Below are 15,174 nucleotides of genomic sequence, written 5' to 3' on the forward strand. Positions count from 1 at the left end.
CCAATAAATAGCCTAAAGGTGTGACAGAGACCATGCCTTCTGTTACCACTTCCAGTGCTCACATAATGTGTGGAACGGCCACCAATCTTTGAACATTGTTAGTCACTTGGGTAACTGCTCCCTGCTGCAGTTCACATGTCAAACAATGACCCTTCCTCTTCAACCCTTGTCAGACATATTAAAAACGCACATTTCCCAGATTAAATTTAAATGTTAGAATAGTCGCTCTCTTTTGTGTGGCGCACTAATATCAGTAACATGAATAAGTATCTGATATAAAGAATATGTTCTTGGAACAATAAACAGTATTAAAAATATTAAGTGCAAATATATGTGTTGGTCTTGAAATAAGAAATACGATACAATTATTATTGCACATTTAATTCTGATTCACACTGCTAATTAAAAGGTAGTTTTATCTCGATGGACCAAGGCATGCAGAGGTAGGAAGACAATAAAATTCAGCCTTCATATGGTGTAAAAAAGCAGCTGCATGTCAAGCTCCATGATTTCCCATTCATCCACAGGGTACGGTCTTAGGCCACTTGTAAGCAAGTGAAGATTGTCCAGAGAGTGCCTATAAAATGCAAATCCTTCATTGATAAAACACAGTTGTGTTTCCGGGTCATCTTTAAAGAGCGGACAATATGGAAATGAAATCGCATGTTTATCGTATGTCGGCTGCCAAATTATTTATTTTGCCTGAGGATTTTGAGTTCTAAAGTGCTCAAATATTTATCGAATGTGGTGCCGGGGCTTCCTCCTCTGGTGAGAAGTACGTCACTCATCAACGGACATCCTCAACGTGCCCTCGTTCAGAGCATAAACACGACAGCACTCCCCCAGTTCTCCACAGTTTGTTCTTTCTCAGGATCCAATTGGTCGCATCCTGGTCCATTCTCTGCCAGAGGCCACCACGGTTGGCCACGTGTTGGGACCGCACAATGGAATGTTCGAGAGAGGAAGAGAGTCATTCCCATGTTTACGTGGTGGGATGTTGCTCAGCTAAGACAATCATCTGGCTGCCAGCACATTGTTCCATGAAATCAATCGGTGCCTTAAGGTGACCAGGGAGGAAACAGAAGGTGGTGAGACAAGTAGAGGGATCACAGAGGTCAGTTCTGGAAGCGTTCAGTGAAAGTTGTCCCACAAATCAGTTTTTTATGTTTGACGTCTGGCAGGGATTCCACAGAATTCCTTCCTGATAATTTCATTAACTGTAAATAGAAGAACACATCAAAACATGAATACATTACAGAGGTTACCAAAGCAAATGCAGCTGCTTGATCTAAAAAATGCCCAAACTCTGAACGAATGTTAAGGTTCTTAAACATGGTTATAATTAAATTTAAAAAACGTAATTAATTAAAGGAAGCATAATGAGGGTACTTTAAACTCTGCTGGGGTTTCTAACTTAAATATCTGCATATTGATGAGTGTTGGCTCAAAGTTCTCATAAACAGGCATGAGTCATTTTGCAATATTGATTTGCAGATCAGTACCCTCGAGCTTAGATTCTTCAAATATGCCTTTTACTTAACCTGAGAATTAAAGGATTTAGTGGAATCTGCTTTATTTGCTGTCCCTCTACTAAAATCTTTAGCCCATCACAAAATAAGAAAACATTTCCAGACCTTCATCTAAAATCTGCCTTCTTCCCTGAACTCTTTGCTTTTAGTCCCTAGAATCCTATAATGGCCTTTCGTGCTGAATCAGGTAAGCCAGGGCCGGCTTTAGCGCTGGGGCACCCAGTTCAACAAGCTTGTTCGCGCCTTCCCAATGACTTCTTTCTCCATGGACTCCCTCACTAGCACCCTCCAAAGGTGCCCCTCATCTTTCCATAGCCCCTCTCTCACATGCATTTAATTTCTTTTATACTACTACTCATACCGATTTAGAGGTATCAGCGCATGGATACCCCTCAGGTGATAAGCGCACTCTACAAATCTTCATAACATAACATGTTACCTCACAAACACGTTATATAGAGACAATGACTCACATGTGTGCAAACCAATGTATAGGAAACTATACATAAGACAATGAGCTTTACGAGTTGTAGGAGTCACATGTAATCAATACCAGAAGGCAGCATATTTTAAGAGTGCTTGGTCTGGAGAAGCACAAGCTCAGTATTTAAAACTCTACGCAGTGGTTGGGGTTGCCTGCACTAATAGGAATTAATTTTAACCCAAAATAACCCATTTTAGCATAACGAGAGACTAGGGGAAAAACATAAGGGGCCATATGTATGAACGCATTTTCCCATAGACACAGAATGGATAAAACCCTTTGATACATATGGCCCAAGGTTCCACATTATGCCTTGCAGTTTACCCGCATCTCCTTGATGCATTTTCATAGCTCACTGTTCTACATTAGAAGGTTTGTATATTATGAACAGCATGTAACAAAAGGATCTCTATTTGATAAAAGGGGTTACCCACTTAACTATATATGCATAAAAATACAATTCTGTGACCAGCATGTTTCACATTTTATGGAGCAGGCACATTAACCCACTGAACAACTCTATAATGAGTCAAAACTTGGACTAAATTTCTCCAGCAGCTACATTATTCACCAGAGTTAATTTGACATTTTTCTTATTGCCTGGAAATTGCTGGGCACAAATGGAACTCTGCACTGCAGCAGGTGCTCTTAACTCCATAAGATCATTCAAAATAAAGCGTCCTCTGAGATCAGTGCCCAGTGCGGTGGTACCGGTTACACCACCCTAAAGCTGACCGTGATATGACCAGAATGCTTTTATTTTTCAAGGTGAATTTTAAACTTTGAATCACCCAGTGATCCAAAATGCATAATTAAAACAGATTACATTTTTAATCACCTTGCATGTATTTCTCTGTGTGCCACTTTAGCGTTCTTCATCCAAGCTACTTCAGAAACTTGTTAACTCTTGCTATTCAAATATTTTACAGAAGTAGGGATCAGTTGTCCAGAGCTGTAGCAGTTCCATAATAGTGGTATTCATTATTGCATTCATTAGATGTGTATTTATTTGCATTTTGATATAGTGAGATCCTGACCTGAAGACATGAGAGCTCTTTACATGATCACCAGCATATGTCATATATTTTTACAGGAAGATTTAGGCCCTTATTACGAATTTGTAGTGTTGGTCCGCCTGCCGCATTAGGACTGTGGTGGTTAGATTGTCACGGGGCCACTGCTGCCACCAGGGTTTCACGATCCCTGGCGGCGTTGCAGAGGTCTGAGGCCCCTAATGTGCTGGTGGCGGTGCTGCTGCGGCACCACCAGGTATTTTAGGAGTTTACTCACTGCCACACGTTTCATGGTGGTGCGGTGAGGAAACAAACGGGGCCCTACAGGGCCCCCTTGTGCCTCTGCTCCATGGGGTGCATGCAAGAGGGCACATGTTTTGCCCCCCTGCATGCATGCACCCCCAGTTCCTGCAGAGAATGTGTTTGGCCGTCCATGCTTTGCAGGAACAGCCTTTGACGCTCCTATTTCGGCGCCTTTTAGAAAGGTACCATCATGGGACTGTCAAAGAACTGCCCTCCAGAGTGTCACCGGACAGAGTAATTTATACTCTGGCCGGTGGTTGTTTGCGGCTTTTAGCGTTCTTGGAGCAGGGCGGGAGCGTGGCAGCCAAGGTGGTAGACCGCCATAGTCATAATAAGGCACTTAGGACCTCATAATGATGCCAAACCCATTGTGGTGGTCCGCGGATGCATTAGGACTGTGTTGGTTGGACCCCCATGATCCCTGATGGTGGCACAGCGGTCTGACGCCCCTAATATGCTGGCAGTGCCACTGCAACCACCATGAAAAGTGTGGAGGGAAAGAAACAAAGGGGGCTCTACAGGAACCCTAGTGTGCCTCTGTGTGATCGGATGCATTCGGGGGGCAAATTTTGTGCCCCCATGTGTGCAAGCACCCCCACTTCCTGCAGGGCCTGGACTTGACAGCTCATGCCCTGCAGGAACTGCCTTTGACACTCCCATTGCAGTACTTTTTTCATAGGCACCGCCAAAGTAAAATTATGTTGTATTCTGATGGGTGTTTTTTTATGACTTTGGTGGTCCCGGAGCAGGGAGGCCCCACTCTGAGACCGCCAAAGTCACAATAAGGCCCTAGGGGCCATATTTATGACCCTTACATTTTGCAACTCGCAAATTACGTCGCTTTACAACTCTCAAATTGTAATGTACGATTCCCAATGGGGTCGCAAATTGCATGCCTCATTAATATTCATGAGGCAAGCACAATTTACAACCCCATTGGGAATGGCTAGCACTCCCAGGGATGGTGGCCTGTTGGGGTCAGCAGAACAACATGTCTGGGACAGCTTTTCAAATAAAGCAGTTTCTTTTTTTTAAATGCAGCCCATTTTCCTTAAAGGAAAGTGGGATGCATTTAACAATGAAAAGTTAAACATTTCAGTTTAATTTTTTAAGGGCTGGCAATGGTCCCTTGGACCACTGCCTTCTCTTAAAAAATATGTTCTCCCACACTCACAAAGGGGAAGGGGTCCCCTGGGGAATCCTTCATGTTTGTGAGTGGTTTTGCACCTACCAGAAGTAAGTGGTAAATTTCAAGTGTTTTTCGGCCGCAAATCCAGTTGCAAAACAATAGTACATGGTAGTGAGTCTTGCTATTAGGAAGGGACGCCCCTTCCCTAATAGCGAGAGTCGGAAACGCTATTTTGCGAGTCAATGACTCGCAAATTCACGTTTGTACAAGCCATTAGCCTTTTTTTGCTGTCGCAAACGGGCCGATCTCACGTTTGCAAGTGCAAAAAAGGTTCGTACATCTGGCCCTAAGAGTTTTGCTCAGAATAAGAGGAGTATGATTCATGGCCAAGATTCTAACCTGGTCTCCCATTTCCAAAATCAGCAACTTCTGCTGCTAGGCCACATCACCGCCTTCGTATCAATCGTATTACAAGAAAAGCTGGAAATCAAAGCAGGATAGAGAGTGGGATGAGGAGGCACACTAATGGCAGGTGTGCATTTGCCTACTTGTCCATAGCTGCTGCCAAATAATATTAATTAATGTTCTATGCCACAAAGGGGCCATAAAATTCTGATCTCTGTGCAAACACCTGTTTGCGCAGGGATCATAGTTCCAAGTAATGTACCAGGCCTGCATACCAGTTTTAGTATGCGCAATCACCTCCACAATTTTTTACAGGTGAATTTCGGCAGGTGAAATATGCTTTACTGTACCAGGTGAAAAAGTCTTGTAATTCCCAGAACATATGGAATTTGGTCTAGTAAGCTCAGAATTCTGCATGGTAGGCTCCATTTTCGAGTTTTCAATTGAAGGAGACTGGGACATGGTTGATAAAATGGGAGAGCAAGAACATCAGAGGAGAATAAAAAGATGAAAGAACAAGGGAAGGTTTTTTGATTTCTGTAATTTTTTATTGTATAAAAAATATATATATTTACATGGAGCACGGAGTATACATGAGTGGAGGAAAAAGAGAAGAGAAAAAAAGTCCTGAGTCTAGCCCTAGGTTTCACATCCCCGACCATCACTACAAAAGAGGAACGCGACCTCATTGACCTACTGCTGACGGCTGCAGTCAAAATAGTCCTAAGTAACTGGAAGGACACCTCAAAGGCTGCGCCCCAGGCATGGCTAAACTGGGTCACGTTCCTAAGGGGGGCAGACAACATCACAGCGAAACACACGCCGAAAACTCACAAGGGAAGGTTTTTAAGACTCATCTCACAGTTCTACATTTTAGGAGACAAGCACAAATTTGGGTCCTTATGAGTCACGCCTTCTCAGTCAATTCAAATTTACCATCAACAAATAGCAAGTAGCTGATGGAACACATTTGTCTTGCATGATTGCCCAAATTCAGGTTTGTTAGTAGGCTACTAGCCAAGCTTCAGAAAGTTCAAACTACAGTGTCAAGCCTAGGCATCAAGGTTTGTAGTCAATTTTGGAATAACTTTCAACATGACAGGCAGTATCATAAAAACTGGTGCACGGTGCAGGTTGGAGCTGCAGAGTGCCCTCACTGGCAGTGCCCGGCACAGAGTGGTAGTGCATACTTACAAAAACTACGCTCTCTATGGTGCACACATAAGCTATGCGAGGTTATACCTGTGCCGGAGAAAGACAGCATTGAAAGACTAAGCAGCGGTTCTCATACTGCTGGTCCATTTTCCAGTGCTAGCTGACTGAAAGTCTTTGTAGAAGGGCCATCCATGACCACTTCCAAAGGGCTCCCTCTTAAATGTTCAAACTGCGCCATTTCGTCAAAGCCACAGAGTTAGTGTATCTCCTGACTGTTCTTGGCCCTTACGCCTGCATTGGAAATATGGCATTCCCTTATACCACGATGTATACCACAAAATAGGTCATATCTACAAAATTACAGCTTTATGGATCTTCACAGTTGTTTGCATTTCTACCACTCCCACAAGCTCCTATCCTGTTCTTTTTCTTCCTTAACACTGACTGCTCAACAGACAATTCGGAGAAGTATACTTTTTAGGTTGAATTTCCCATTTGAATATATGGAATTTCCATTAAAAATAAATATAAATTCCAAATCTGTCAATCGGGATTAGGAATTTGTGAACATAAATGTATCATTTGCACACCCTATTAACTTTTAGAAGCATGAAAGTTTTATGAAATAGGCAAAATATGATCACACAGCGATGGACTGAAATATTTGCAATCCCACTAGTCGATTTGAAAATAAAAATCGCCTTGTCTCAAAGTTATTAACCACTGCTGAGAGAAAAAGCTCAAAAGCCCTTCTAAAATTTGGTCCAAGATCCACTTGATAGCAGACCTACCCCAAGATGGCTAAAGCTCACACTTTCCTCATAGTCTATGCTCGAAAGTGAGCCAAAAATGTCAGAGTCCTGCACAAACACATGTGTGTGCAGGAATCGGTAGTCTAAGTATTGCACAATTGCTTCCCATGGAAATTATTAGGCCTGGGCAGTAAATTCCGTTCCGCTCGCGGAATTTGGATAATTGGGGAATTGATTTTTTAGAGATAGAGTTGGATTCAGTCGCCGGGGTCTCATGGGTCCCCTTGGAAAAGGAGCAAGCTGTTTTCCAAGCCCTGAGAACATGCCTGAGGGCTAAGTAGGTGATAATGCACTGGTTAAAAGTGGTGGTTGGGTAGCTGAATTTCCCTTTGCACATTATTCTCATGGGTCGCTCCTTTTTTGCGGTCAATTGTACAGGCCATGTCTTGTTTAAATGAGAAATACCATCATACCAGGTTGTCAGGGGAGGTCCACCAGGATATGAAAATCTGGAAGGCATTCTTGCGTGACTTTAATGAGATGGTGGTGTGGCCCAGCCTACCCTGGAGCACTGAGGAGATAGGTTTGTTCACGGATGCTGCTGACATCAAAGGATTTGGTGCTATTTTGGGTCCTGCATGGTATGCTTAGTGGTGGCCCAGGGAGTGGGTGCAGTCTGACCTAGTCACTAACATTGATTTGCTTGAGCTTTACCCCAACCTAATTTCCCTTTCCATTTGTTCAAAGCAGCTCCGTCTGTGTTGTTTTGGTCTGACAACATAACAGTGGTGGATTGCTTCCACCAGCAGGCAGTGAAGTGTAAAACTATTGTTGGGCTATTAAAGGAGATTGTTTTGCTATGTCTGAAGTTTAACGTGATGTTTAACCCCTTTGGTGCTCAGGACGGCCCCCAGCCGGCATGCGTCATGGTGGGTGTGTAGTAACGACAGTCGGGGTCCGTCCGAATCCCGCCCACTCTCTACTTCGCCTGCACAGCGTGAAAATTTGGCCAGCGCGCAAGGTGTTAAAGCCAAACATGTCCCAGGTGTACAGAACAATGCAGCTGATGCTTTATATCGTTTCAAGATGCAGGCTTCTCAGGTACCATCACCCTTGAGAAGCTGAGTTCCCTGCATCTTTCCAGGACCAACTGTGGCGGCTTGGTGCCCAAGCTTACCAGAACTCGTGGCAGACAGTCTAGCACCCAGTACGAGCCGTGCCTATGAGAGGGCATTTCATATGTATTACAATTTCCTGATGCACACTGGGATTGGTTTGCTTCTAAGTCTGTGATGGTATTCATGGGATATCTGAAGGGCAAGGGTCAGTCTGTTGCATGTGCCAGATACCATACTACTGTGATATCTTTTTTTGCCAGGATGTTGGGGTGCACGGATGGGTAAAAAATATCCTGGTCCAGAGGGTCTTGAGGGGTTGGCAACGTCTGGAGGGGGCCAAGCCAGATTTCAGATACTCCATTGATACAGCAAAACAAGCAGCAATCTTGGCCGCCACTTGGGAGTATTTGCCGGTCACCCGATGAGGTCTATCTAATTAGGGCTGCATTTGCCTTAGCCTTCAATGGGGCCCTTAGGGTATGTGAGTTGGGTTTTAAAAAAAAAGGACCTGGACGGGGGCTTGCAGTATATCCACATCTAGTGGCTTAATAGCTTCCTTGTAATTACTATCCCTGACTCCAAAATGGATCAGCCTGACAGGGGTGATCACATTCCATTGCATAGTATGCCAAGTAATGCTTGCTGTCTGCTGGGCTATCTTGAGGTTTTCCTAGCACACTGGGCACAGGGTAAAGGGGGTCCTCTCCTGGTGCATGTGAATGGGACACCTCTAACCAGGTTTCAGTTCGGTATAATACTTAATTAGGCCTTGAGGGCAGCGGAGTATGATCCTGCTGAATGTGACTCACACTCTTTCAGGAAGGGGGCTGCCACTACCGCGGTGGCAATGGGCCTTATAGGCCAGGCGGTAGAAAGGATTGGCAGATGGACCTCGGATTGTTACAAGCACTATGCAAGATTGAACATGTTGTAGAGCCTACTGTTAATCCCTCTTTTGCTCCATTTCTTTCTCCTGTAAGCCCAGGTGTGAAATGTGGGGATTGGAGGCAGCCACTGTTTTAATTGACGACCCCTGTTAACGTGGAGGCGACGGAGATCACAGAAGTGCTGGTGCTGAGCCATTCTTATGTTCAGCATGCAAAGGCTTTTTATTTGGCAGGTGGCTTTGCTGACAGTGCTAGGCAGGCAGGCAGGATACCGGATCACTTTTTGTGGACAAAGAGGGCTCCATTTGAGGAGTACATTGGACACGCTAATGCCTCTGGGGTATACACCTCCTGGGGTAATTGTGGTTCATCTTGGCGGCAATGAGTTGGTAGAGGTCGGCAAGAGGGACTTGTTTAAACTGGTGTTGTCCGAGTTCGGTTGTCTGGCAAGACAATACCCACATGCTGTGCTTGCATGGTCCGGGGTGAATGTATGACATTGTTCTGCATTCTGTCCATCAACTGTTGTTTTTGCATTTGTCACCCCTGCTCAGATGTGAGTCCCGTGCTCTCCACGCCACTGGAGTCAAGCTATCCTGGCTGAAGACGGCTGATAGCCAGAAACCGGTCCTAGGATGCTTGATTCCGGTCCAGGGAAGACATGGCTTGGCAGTTCGGGCTGGACTGTTCCCATGAGGTACAGGGTCAAGGCTGATTTGGATATGGCCATGTCTGAACTGGGGTGGTGTGGTGAGCAAAAAAAAGATGGATTTAGGCCCAGATCTCTGTACTGGGGTGAATGTATGACATTAGTCTGCATTCTGTCCATCAACTGTTGTTTTTGCATTTGTCACCCCGAGTGGGATGGGTATGCTTAGACGTGAGTCCCGTGCTCTCCACGCCACTGGAGTCAAGCTATCCTGGCTGAAGACGGCTGATAGCCATAAACCGGTCCTAGGATGCTTGATTCCGGTCCAGGGAAGACATGGCTTGGCAGTTCGGGCTGGACTGTTCCCATGAGGCACAGGGTCAAGGCTGATTTGCATATGGCCATGTCTGAACTGGGGTGGTGTGGTGAGCAAACAAACGATGGATTTAGGCCCATATCTCTGTACTGGGGTGAATGTATGACCTTGTTCTGCATTCTGTCCATCAACTGTTGTTTTTGTGCTTGCATGGTCCAGCATCATTCCCAGATTGTGTCGAAAGGGTGTTAAGTCTGTCAAGGCCCTCAATGAGTCGGTAAAGTGAGTAAATAATAAAAATGGTAAGTTGTTCATGTTGGCCAGGCTGTCATCCATACCTCACAGTTGCTTGAAGAGTGGGCTCTTTTTCTTACAAGACGGGGTTCACTTGTCAAGGGATGGCAATGAAACGTTTCTGGAGAATTTACTTGGTTGGTTGAGTCATCGCCCACAGTTGTGAAGGGAGGGGGGCTACATAATATTCTGAAATATTCTGGCCTGTGGCAGATGAGGTCATGAATGATTGGTGGGAAGATTTTGGGTCCGTATTGGTCATTCTTTTTCTTTTAGACGGAATTAACAGTGCTGTCATGGGACCTTACCTGGGGTCCTGGCAGCGAGTTTAGGTGAGGTTACAGGGGTGCAGGGTCGGGAGTGGTCGCTGGCCGTCGGTCCTTACCGGTAAATCACCCGCACAGGCACAGTGGGAGCAAGGCTGGCACTGACCCTTGAGGGGGAGCATGAAGGGTGTAGGGGGTGCCTGAGGAAGGGATTCCAGCGGGCAGACAGAGCTCCTCCACAGGCATATACTGGTAGGGGAGGTGATGTAGGTGGGTGGGTTCCTCCCATAAGGTCCAATTTTTGGCTGGGCAACTAAGGTTCTCACCAAGAGACACTGGGACCATCCATGAACTCACTCGAAGAAAATCTTGTGGATGCCCAGGAACAATGTTTCTAGATATGGTTAGGAAATGTATTAGTGTCTCTGTTAAGGTTAGCATGCTAATCCTTGTAAATAAAACTGTAAATGTGATGGGTTACTGTGCATTAATATTGTAAAATATTTTGTAATCTTAGTGTGCAAAATAAATACAGCCATTGATGTATAACCCCTAACCCAAAAGGAAGTTTGGTGTGTGCACCAGTGGTTGTGTTTTACCAGTAATTGTGTCAGAGGGTAACTGTAATTTGAGGGGGGAAGTGAGGGGCAAAATTGTCCTGGAGGCCTCTGTGATACCTGGCCATATACATAGTGTGTATTCTGCCAGTGGAATGGCTTTGCAGCACTAATTAGTGATATATTTTAGCATCTATTTACACCTAAATCTAATACTTGTGTATATAATATAATTCTGTGCACTTGAGTAGCAACAAAGTTTTGTACTTGAAAGCAAACGACGATGGGCAGTATGATGCCAGCAAGCATGTGTGCGGGCATATGCACAAATGTGTACTGTCAGTGTGAATTAATCTGTATGAGTGTGATTTTGTGCACTACTGCATGAATCTGTTTACAAGTGTATGTGCGTCTGTGTGCAAAAGGAGTGTATGTACTGATCAGCTGTTTACAACAGTTTTTTAAACTTCCAGTTAATTTCTCATTAGATACTCCAACTCACTTTTTAGGTTAGAGATGATACTCAAGATATCATGCCCCTTGTCATGGAAAAAATCCACTTTCCAGTTCGAAGCTGGCTGTAATTTAATCTTTTGAATGCAAGAGGAGATAGTTAACCATTTTTAAGATTTGTATTTAGTAAACCCCTCCACAAGTGGGAGGACACATAGATGATATGATGGTGACGCTGATCAGTGTGTGGTTCATGTGACTTCCTGTTTTCTCTGCTTACGAAATGAGTTGTGTATATAAATGGAAACTTTCATGGCCTTTGTGTAATAGACCTGCTTCTAATAATAGCAGATAGGTAAAAGCTGGGGGCGCTGACCTTAAAGGGTAATTTCCTTACCGGCAAGGGGGAGGGAGGCGAAACCTGTTGGGTCATTGCACTTAGCTGCAACATTGTTCATTGTGCAAGCGTGCTAAAAGTGCACTGAGAAAGAAGCATTTGGACTTTACATGTGTAACTGATTCATGACATTGGGACCCAGAATAACTAATTATTAGCTAAGGAGTTTGCAAATGAAAAGTGACGCAAACGGCAGAGCCAATCAACTTTCGCGCTGAAAAATGACTCCTAATGCAACCTCATCCCATATTGCCAAACCTCCACTAATTTATGCAAAGGTGGCCTAATCAGACATGTAAATTGCATTTAAAGCCACATTAACTAACATCTTGCAAAGTAGTGTGGACTGACTTTTGTGGGATGCTAGTGCCAAATTAAAATAAGGCAAAACTATGGAGAAAGAGAACATTGAACGATTTTCCAATGTGAAGTATGTGTAATTTCTGCAAAAGAACACATATTGCACAATTTACACTTGGGTGACTTAATGTAGAGATTAGTTCTTGTGGGGGTGCCGCGAGTACAATTCTCATGCAAAAATGTGTTTCTCCCCTATGTGCCTTTGTGCAATGCAGGTTTAGCAATACACAAACATGCCATTTTAGCACTGGAGTAGTTCATGAAATCATTGGTGCATGATACTAAGCAAATAGGGCAGTGCATTGTTTTACTGGTTTGTGCAACACAGTGCTGCAGATTTTCATGTGCAAATCTTGGTGAATCTTGATCTGTATCTACATGTGCGGCGGAATGTTTACCAGCCAGCACACTGGCACTTGTGCATGTCAAGACCTCAGATTGGAAGTATTGCGGCTCCCACCCTGTCATTGCAAACTGCTTTGCTATTTGGAAGAGAGAGCAGGAAAACCTGCTCTCTCATCCAAATAGCAAAGCAGAATGCTTTTCCACAGTGGGAGCAGCATGTTAGCTGCTCCCCATGTGGAAAACCAATGCCGGCTCCCGCAGGACGTGGGGAGCCGGCTGGGACCGTGTGGGGATTGGGGACACCCCCCCACGGCCCCATCAGAAAGAGCCAGCCCCGGGGGATGGGGTCCTCGGGGCAAATTATGGCCACAGAAGGGGGGGCCACACGGTCCCCTTCCCGATTTGTACAGTTAAACAAAAATGGGGGCAGGCCCCCCCCAAAAAATAATAATACAAAAAAATAAAAGCCGGCCCCGGGGGATGGGGTTCCCAGGGCCATAAGAGGCCACAGGAGGGGGGCAAGGCAGCCCCCTCCAAAATAATATATTTGTTTTTAAAAGGGCCATGCCCCGTGGGATGGGGTCCCCGGGGCAAGTTATGGCCACGGAAGGGGGTCCACGCGGTCCCCTTCCTGATTTGTACAGTTAAAAAAAATGAGGGCAGGCCTCCCCTACAAAAAAATAATAATAAAAAAAATAAAAGCCGGCACCGAGGGATGGGGTTCCCGGGGCCATAAGAGGCCACAGGAGGGGGGCAAGGCAGCCCCCTCCAAAATAATATGGGGTCCCCGGGGCAAGTTATGGCCTTGGATGGGGGGCCACGCGGCCCCCTTCATGATTTGTACAGTTAAAGAAAAAATTGGGGGCAGGCCCTGGGGTATGGGGTCCCCAGGGCCAATAAATTAGAAAAAGAAGGGGGGCTACACAGACCCCTTGTTAATTTTTTTAATTTTTTTTTAACGGGATCACGCCAGAGGCCACGCCCCCTGCTTGCACCACTCTGCAAACGTGCCCCCTGGCTCGTTTGCAGATGGGAAACAAATTCCCCTTGAATACTGGGGGTCTCTGGGGGCCAACTAGCCCACCAGGAACCTCCAGTATGCGCCAGGGGCTGCGTTGCAGAGAGGTGTTCTGAGGCCACGCCCCTTTTTACACCTCTCTGCAACGCAGCTCCGTGGCGCTTACTGGAGGTACCTGGTGGGCTAGTTGGCCCCCAGGGGACCTCAAGATTCAAGGGGACTTAATCCCTCAACTTAAAACATGCCACGGGGTGCCTTTGCACAGTGTTAAAGGTAGGTGCGGGCCTGAGGTGATATGTGTGCAAATACGCCCTGTGGCGCGTTTTAAGTTGGGGAATTAATTCCTCTTCAATCCTGAGGTCCCCTGGGGGCCAACTAGCCCACCAGGTACCTCCAGTAAGTGTCATGTAAGCTGTGTTGCAGAGTGTTGTAAAAAGGGGTGTGGCCTCTGAACACCTCTCTGCAACGCAGCTCCCTGGTCCTTTTAAACAATTTAACTGTAGAATGCAGGAAAGCGTTACAATCTTTAAAAGATGACACGTCTATTGTCATTAAAAACAGTGACAAGTGAAGTAATGTGGTTGTGACTCATACACCAGGAAGCTATGGGAGAATTGGGGGATGTGAACTGTTTTGAGGTGATAACCATAAATGAGTAGTTAACGAGTGTAGACTCATATCAATTAAGACTTAAAAGATGGTTTGATTAAATGATTGTGGGGCAAGACAAATAATCCCATTATTTTATCTATTACCCAAGGTACATAAGGCCTTACAGAATCTCCCAGGGAGGCCTATAGTTTCCTCCAACTGTAGCTTCTTGGAGAATACTGCTATCTATTTCAACTCGTTTTTATTTCCATTTGTGAAAACATTACCGTCATATTGCAAGGATAGTGGTGATTTCCTGACCAAGATCAATAACCTTGTCTGGTCAGACTCATACATTATGATTAAACTAGCTGTAACTGCCCTATATACATCCATTGGACATGATTTTGGGTTACAAGCCTGTGAATATTTTCTTAAGAAGAGGCAGACCTGCTTCTTGGAACACAATCAGATGGTACTTAAAATGATTAGCATCTATCTGAAAGAAAACGTCTTTATACATGATGGGACTCTGTATAGACAGAATATGGGAAGTGCAATGGGGAGCTGCTTGGCCCCCAGGTAGAAGAAGCAGGTAGTCTGGGCTGATGTGAATTCCAAATATGTCCAGAATACCCTGATCTGAACCCGTTATATTGACAACTTATTTTTGTTATGGAATGGGCCCAGATCCAAAGCAGAGGAATGTGTAAGGATTTTCAATGACAATACCTTCAATCTCCACTTTACATCGCACATGAACTCTACTGAGATCTCTTTTTTGGATATTTTATATTACAAGCAGAGGATTTGAGTATTAACACCACTGTCCATCACAAACTAACGGCATGAAATAGCACTTTACACTTTAAAAGTCAGCACCCCAAGAATTTGAAAGAAAGTATTCCACACAGTGAAACCTTGAGACTGAAAATGTTCTGCAGTCAGGAATAATAGGTTCCAAAATAGGGGCTATGATTCAAGAACTTTGAATATTGCGATATCTAAATCTAGCAATATAACTAGGAACCAGCTACTTTATCCTAACACTAGGAGGGGAAAAGGTAATTCTGTAACCAGATTCATCGCGTCTTTTAACTCTATGCCTCCCAAGGTCTCCCAGATAATGCGAAAGCACTGCAAACTGGTGAAA

The 15,174-nt window shown here is 44.8% G+C and overlaps 1 protein-coding gene across 2 annotated transcripts in view; it reads right to left on the bottom strand.

Annotated features, from left to right (window-relative positions):
* Positions 1-365: 365 nt before the first annotated feature.
* The window catches only part of NFATC2 (nuclear factor of activated T cells 2), a 313,029-nt gene continuing 298,220 nt past the window's right edge, over positions 366-15,174 (bottom strand). For both annotated transcript variants that reach the window (XM_078652048.1, XM_078652047.1), the window contains one exon: positions 366-1,217. Coding sequence is in view for 1 of the 2 variants with exons in the window: in XM_078652047.1 (XP_078508173.1) it covers positions 1,162-1,217 (56 nt within the window). In the remaining variant the exon portion in view is untranslated. The remainder of the gene's footprint in view (positions 1,218-15,174) is intronic.

Source organism: Lissotriton helveticus, chromosome 7 (genome assembly GCF_964261635.1).
Source record: "Lissotriton helveticus chromosome 7, aLisHel1.1, whole genome shotgun sequence".
Lineage (NCBI taxonomy): Eukaryota > Metazoa > Chordata > Amphibia > Caudata > Salamandridae > Lissotriton > Lissotriton helveticus.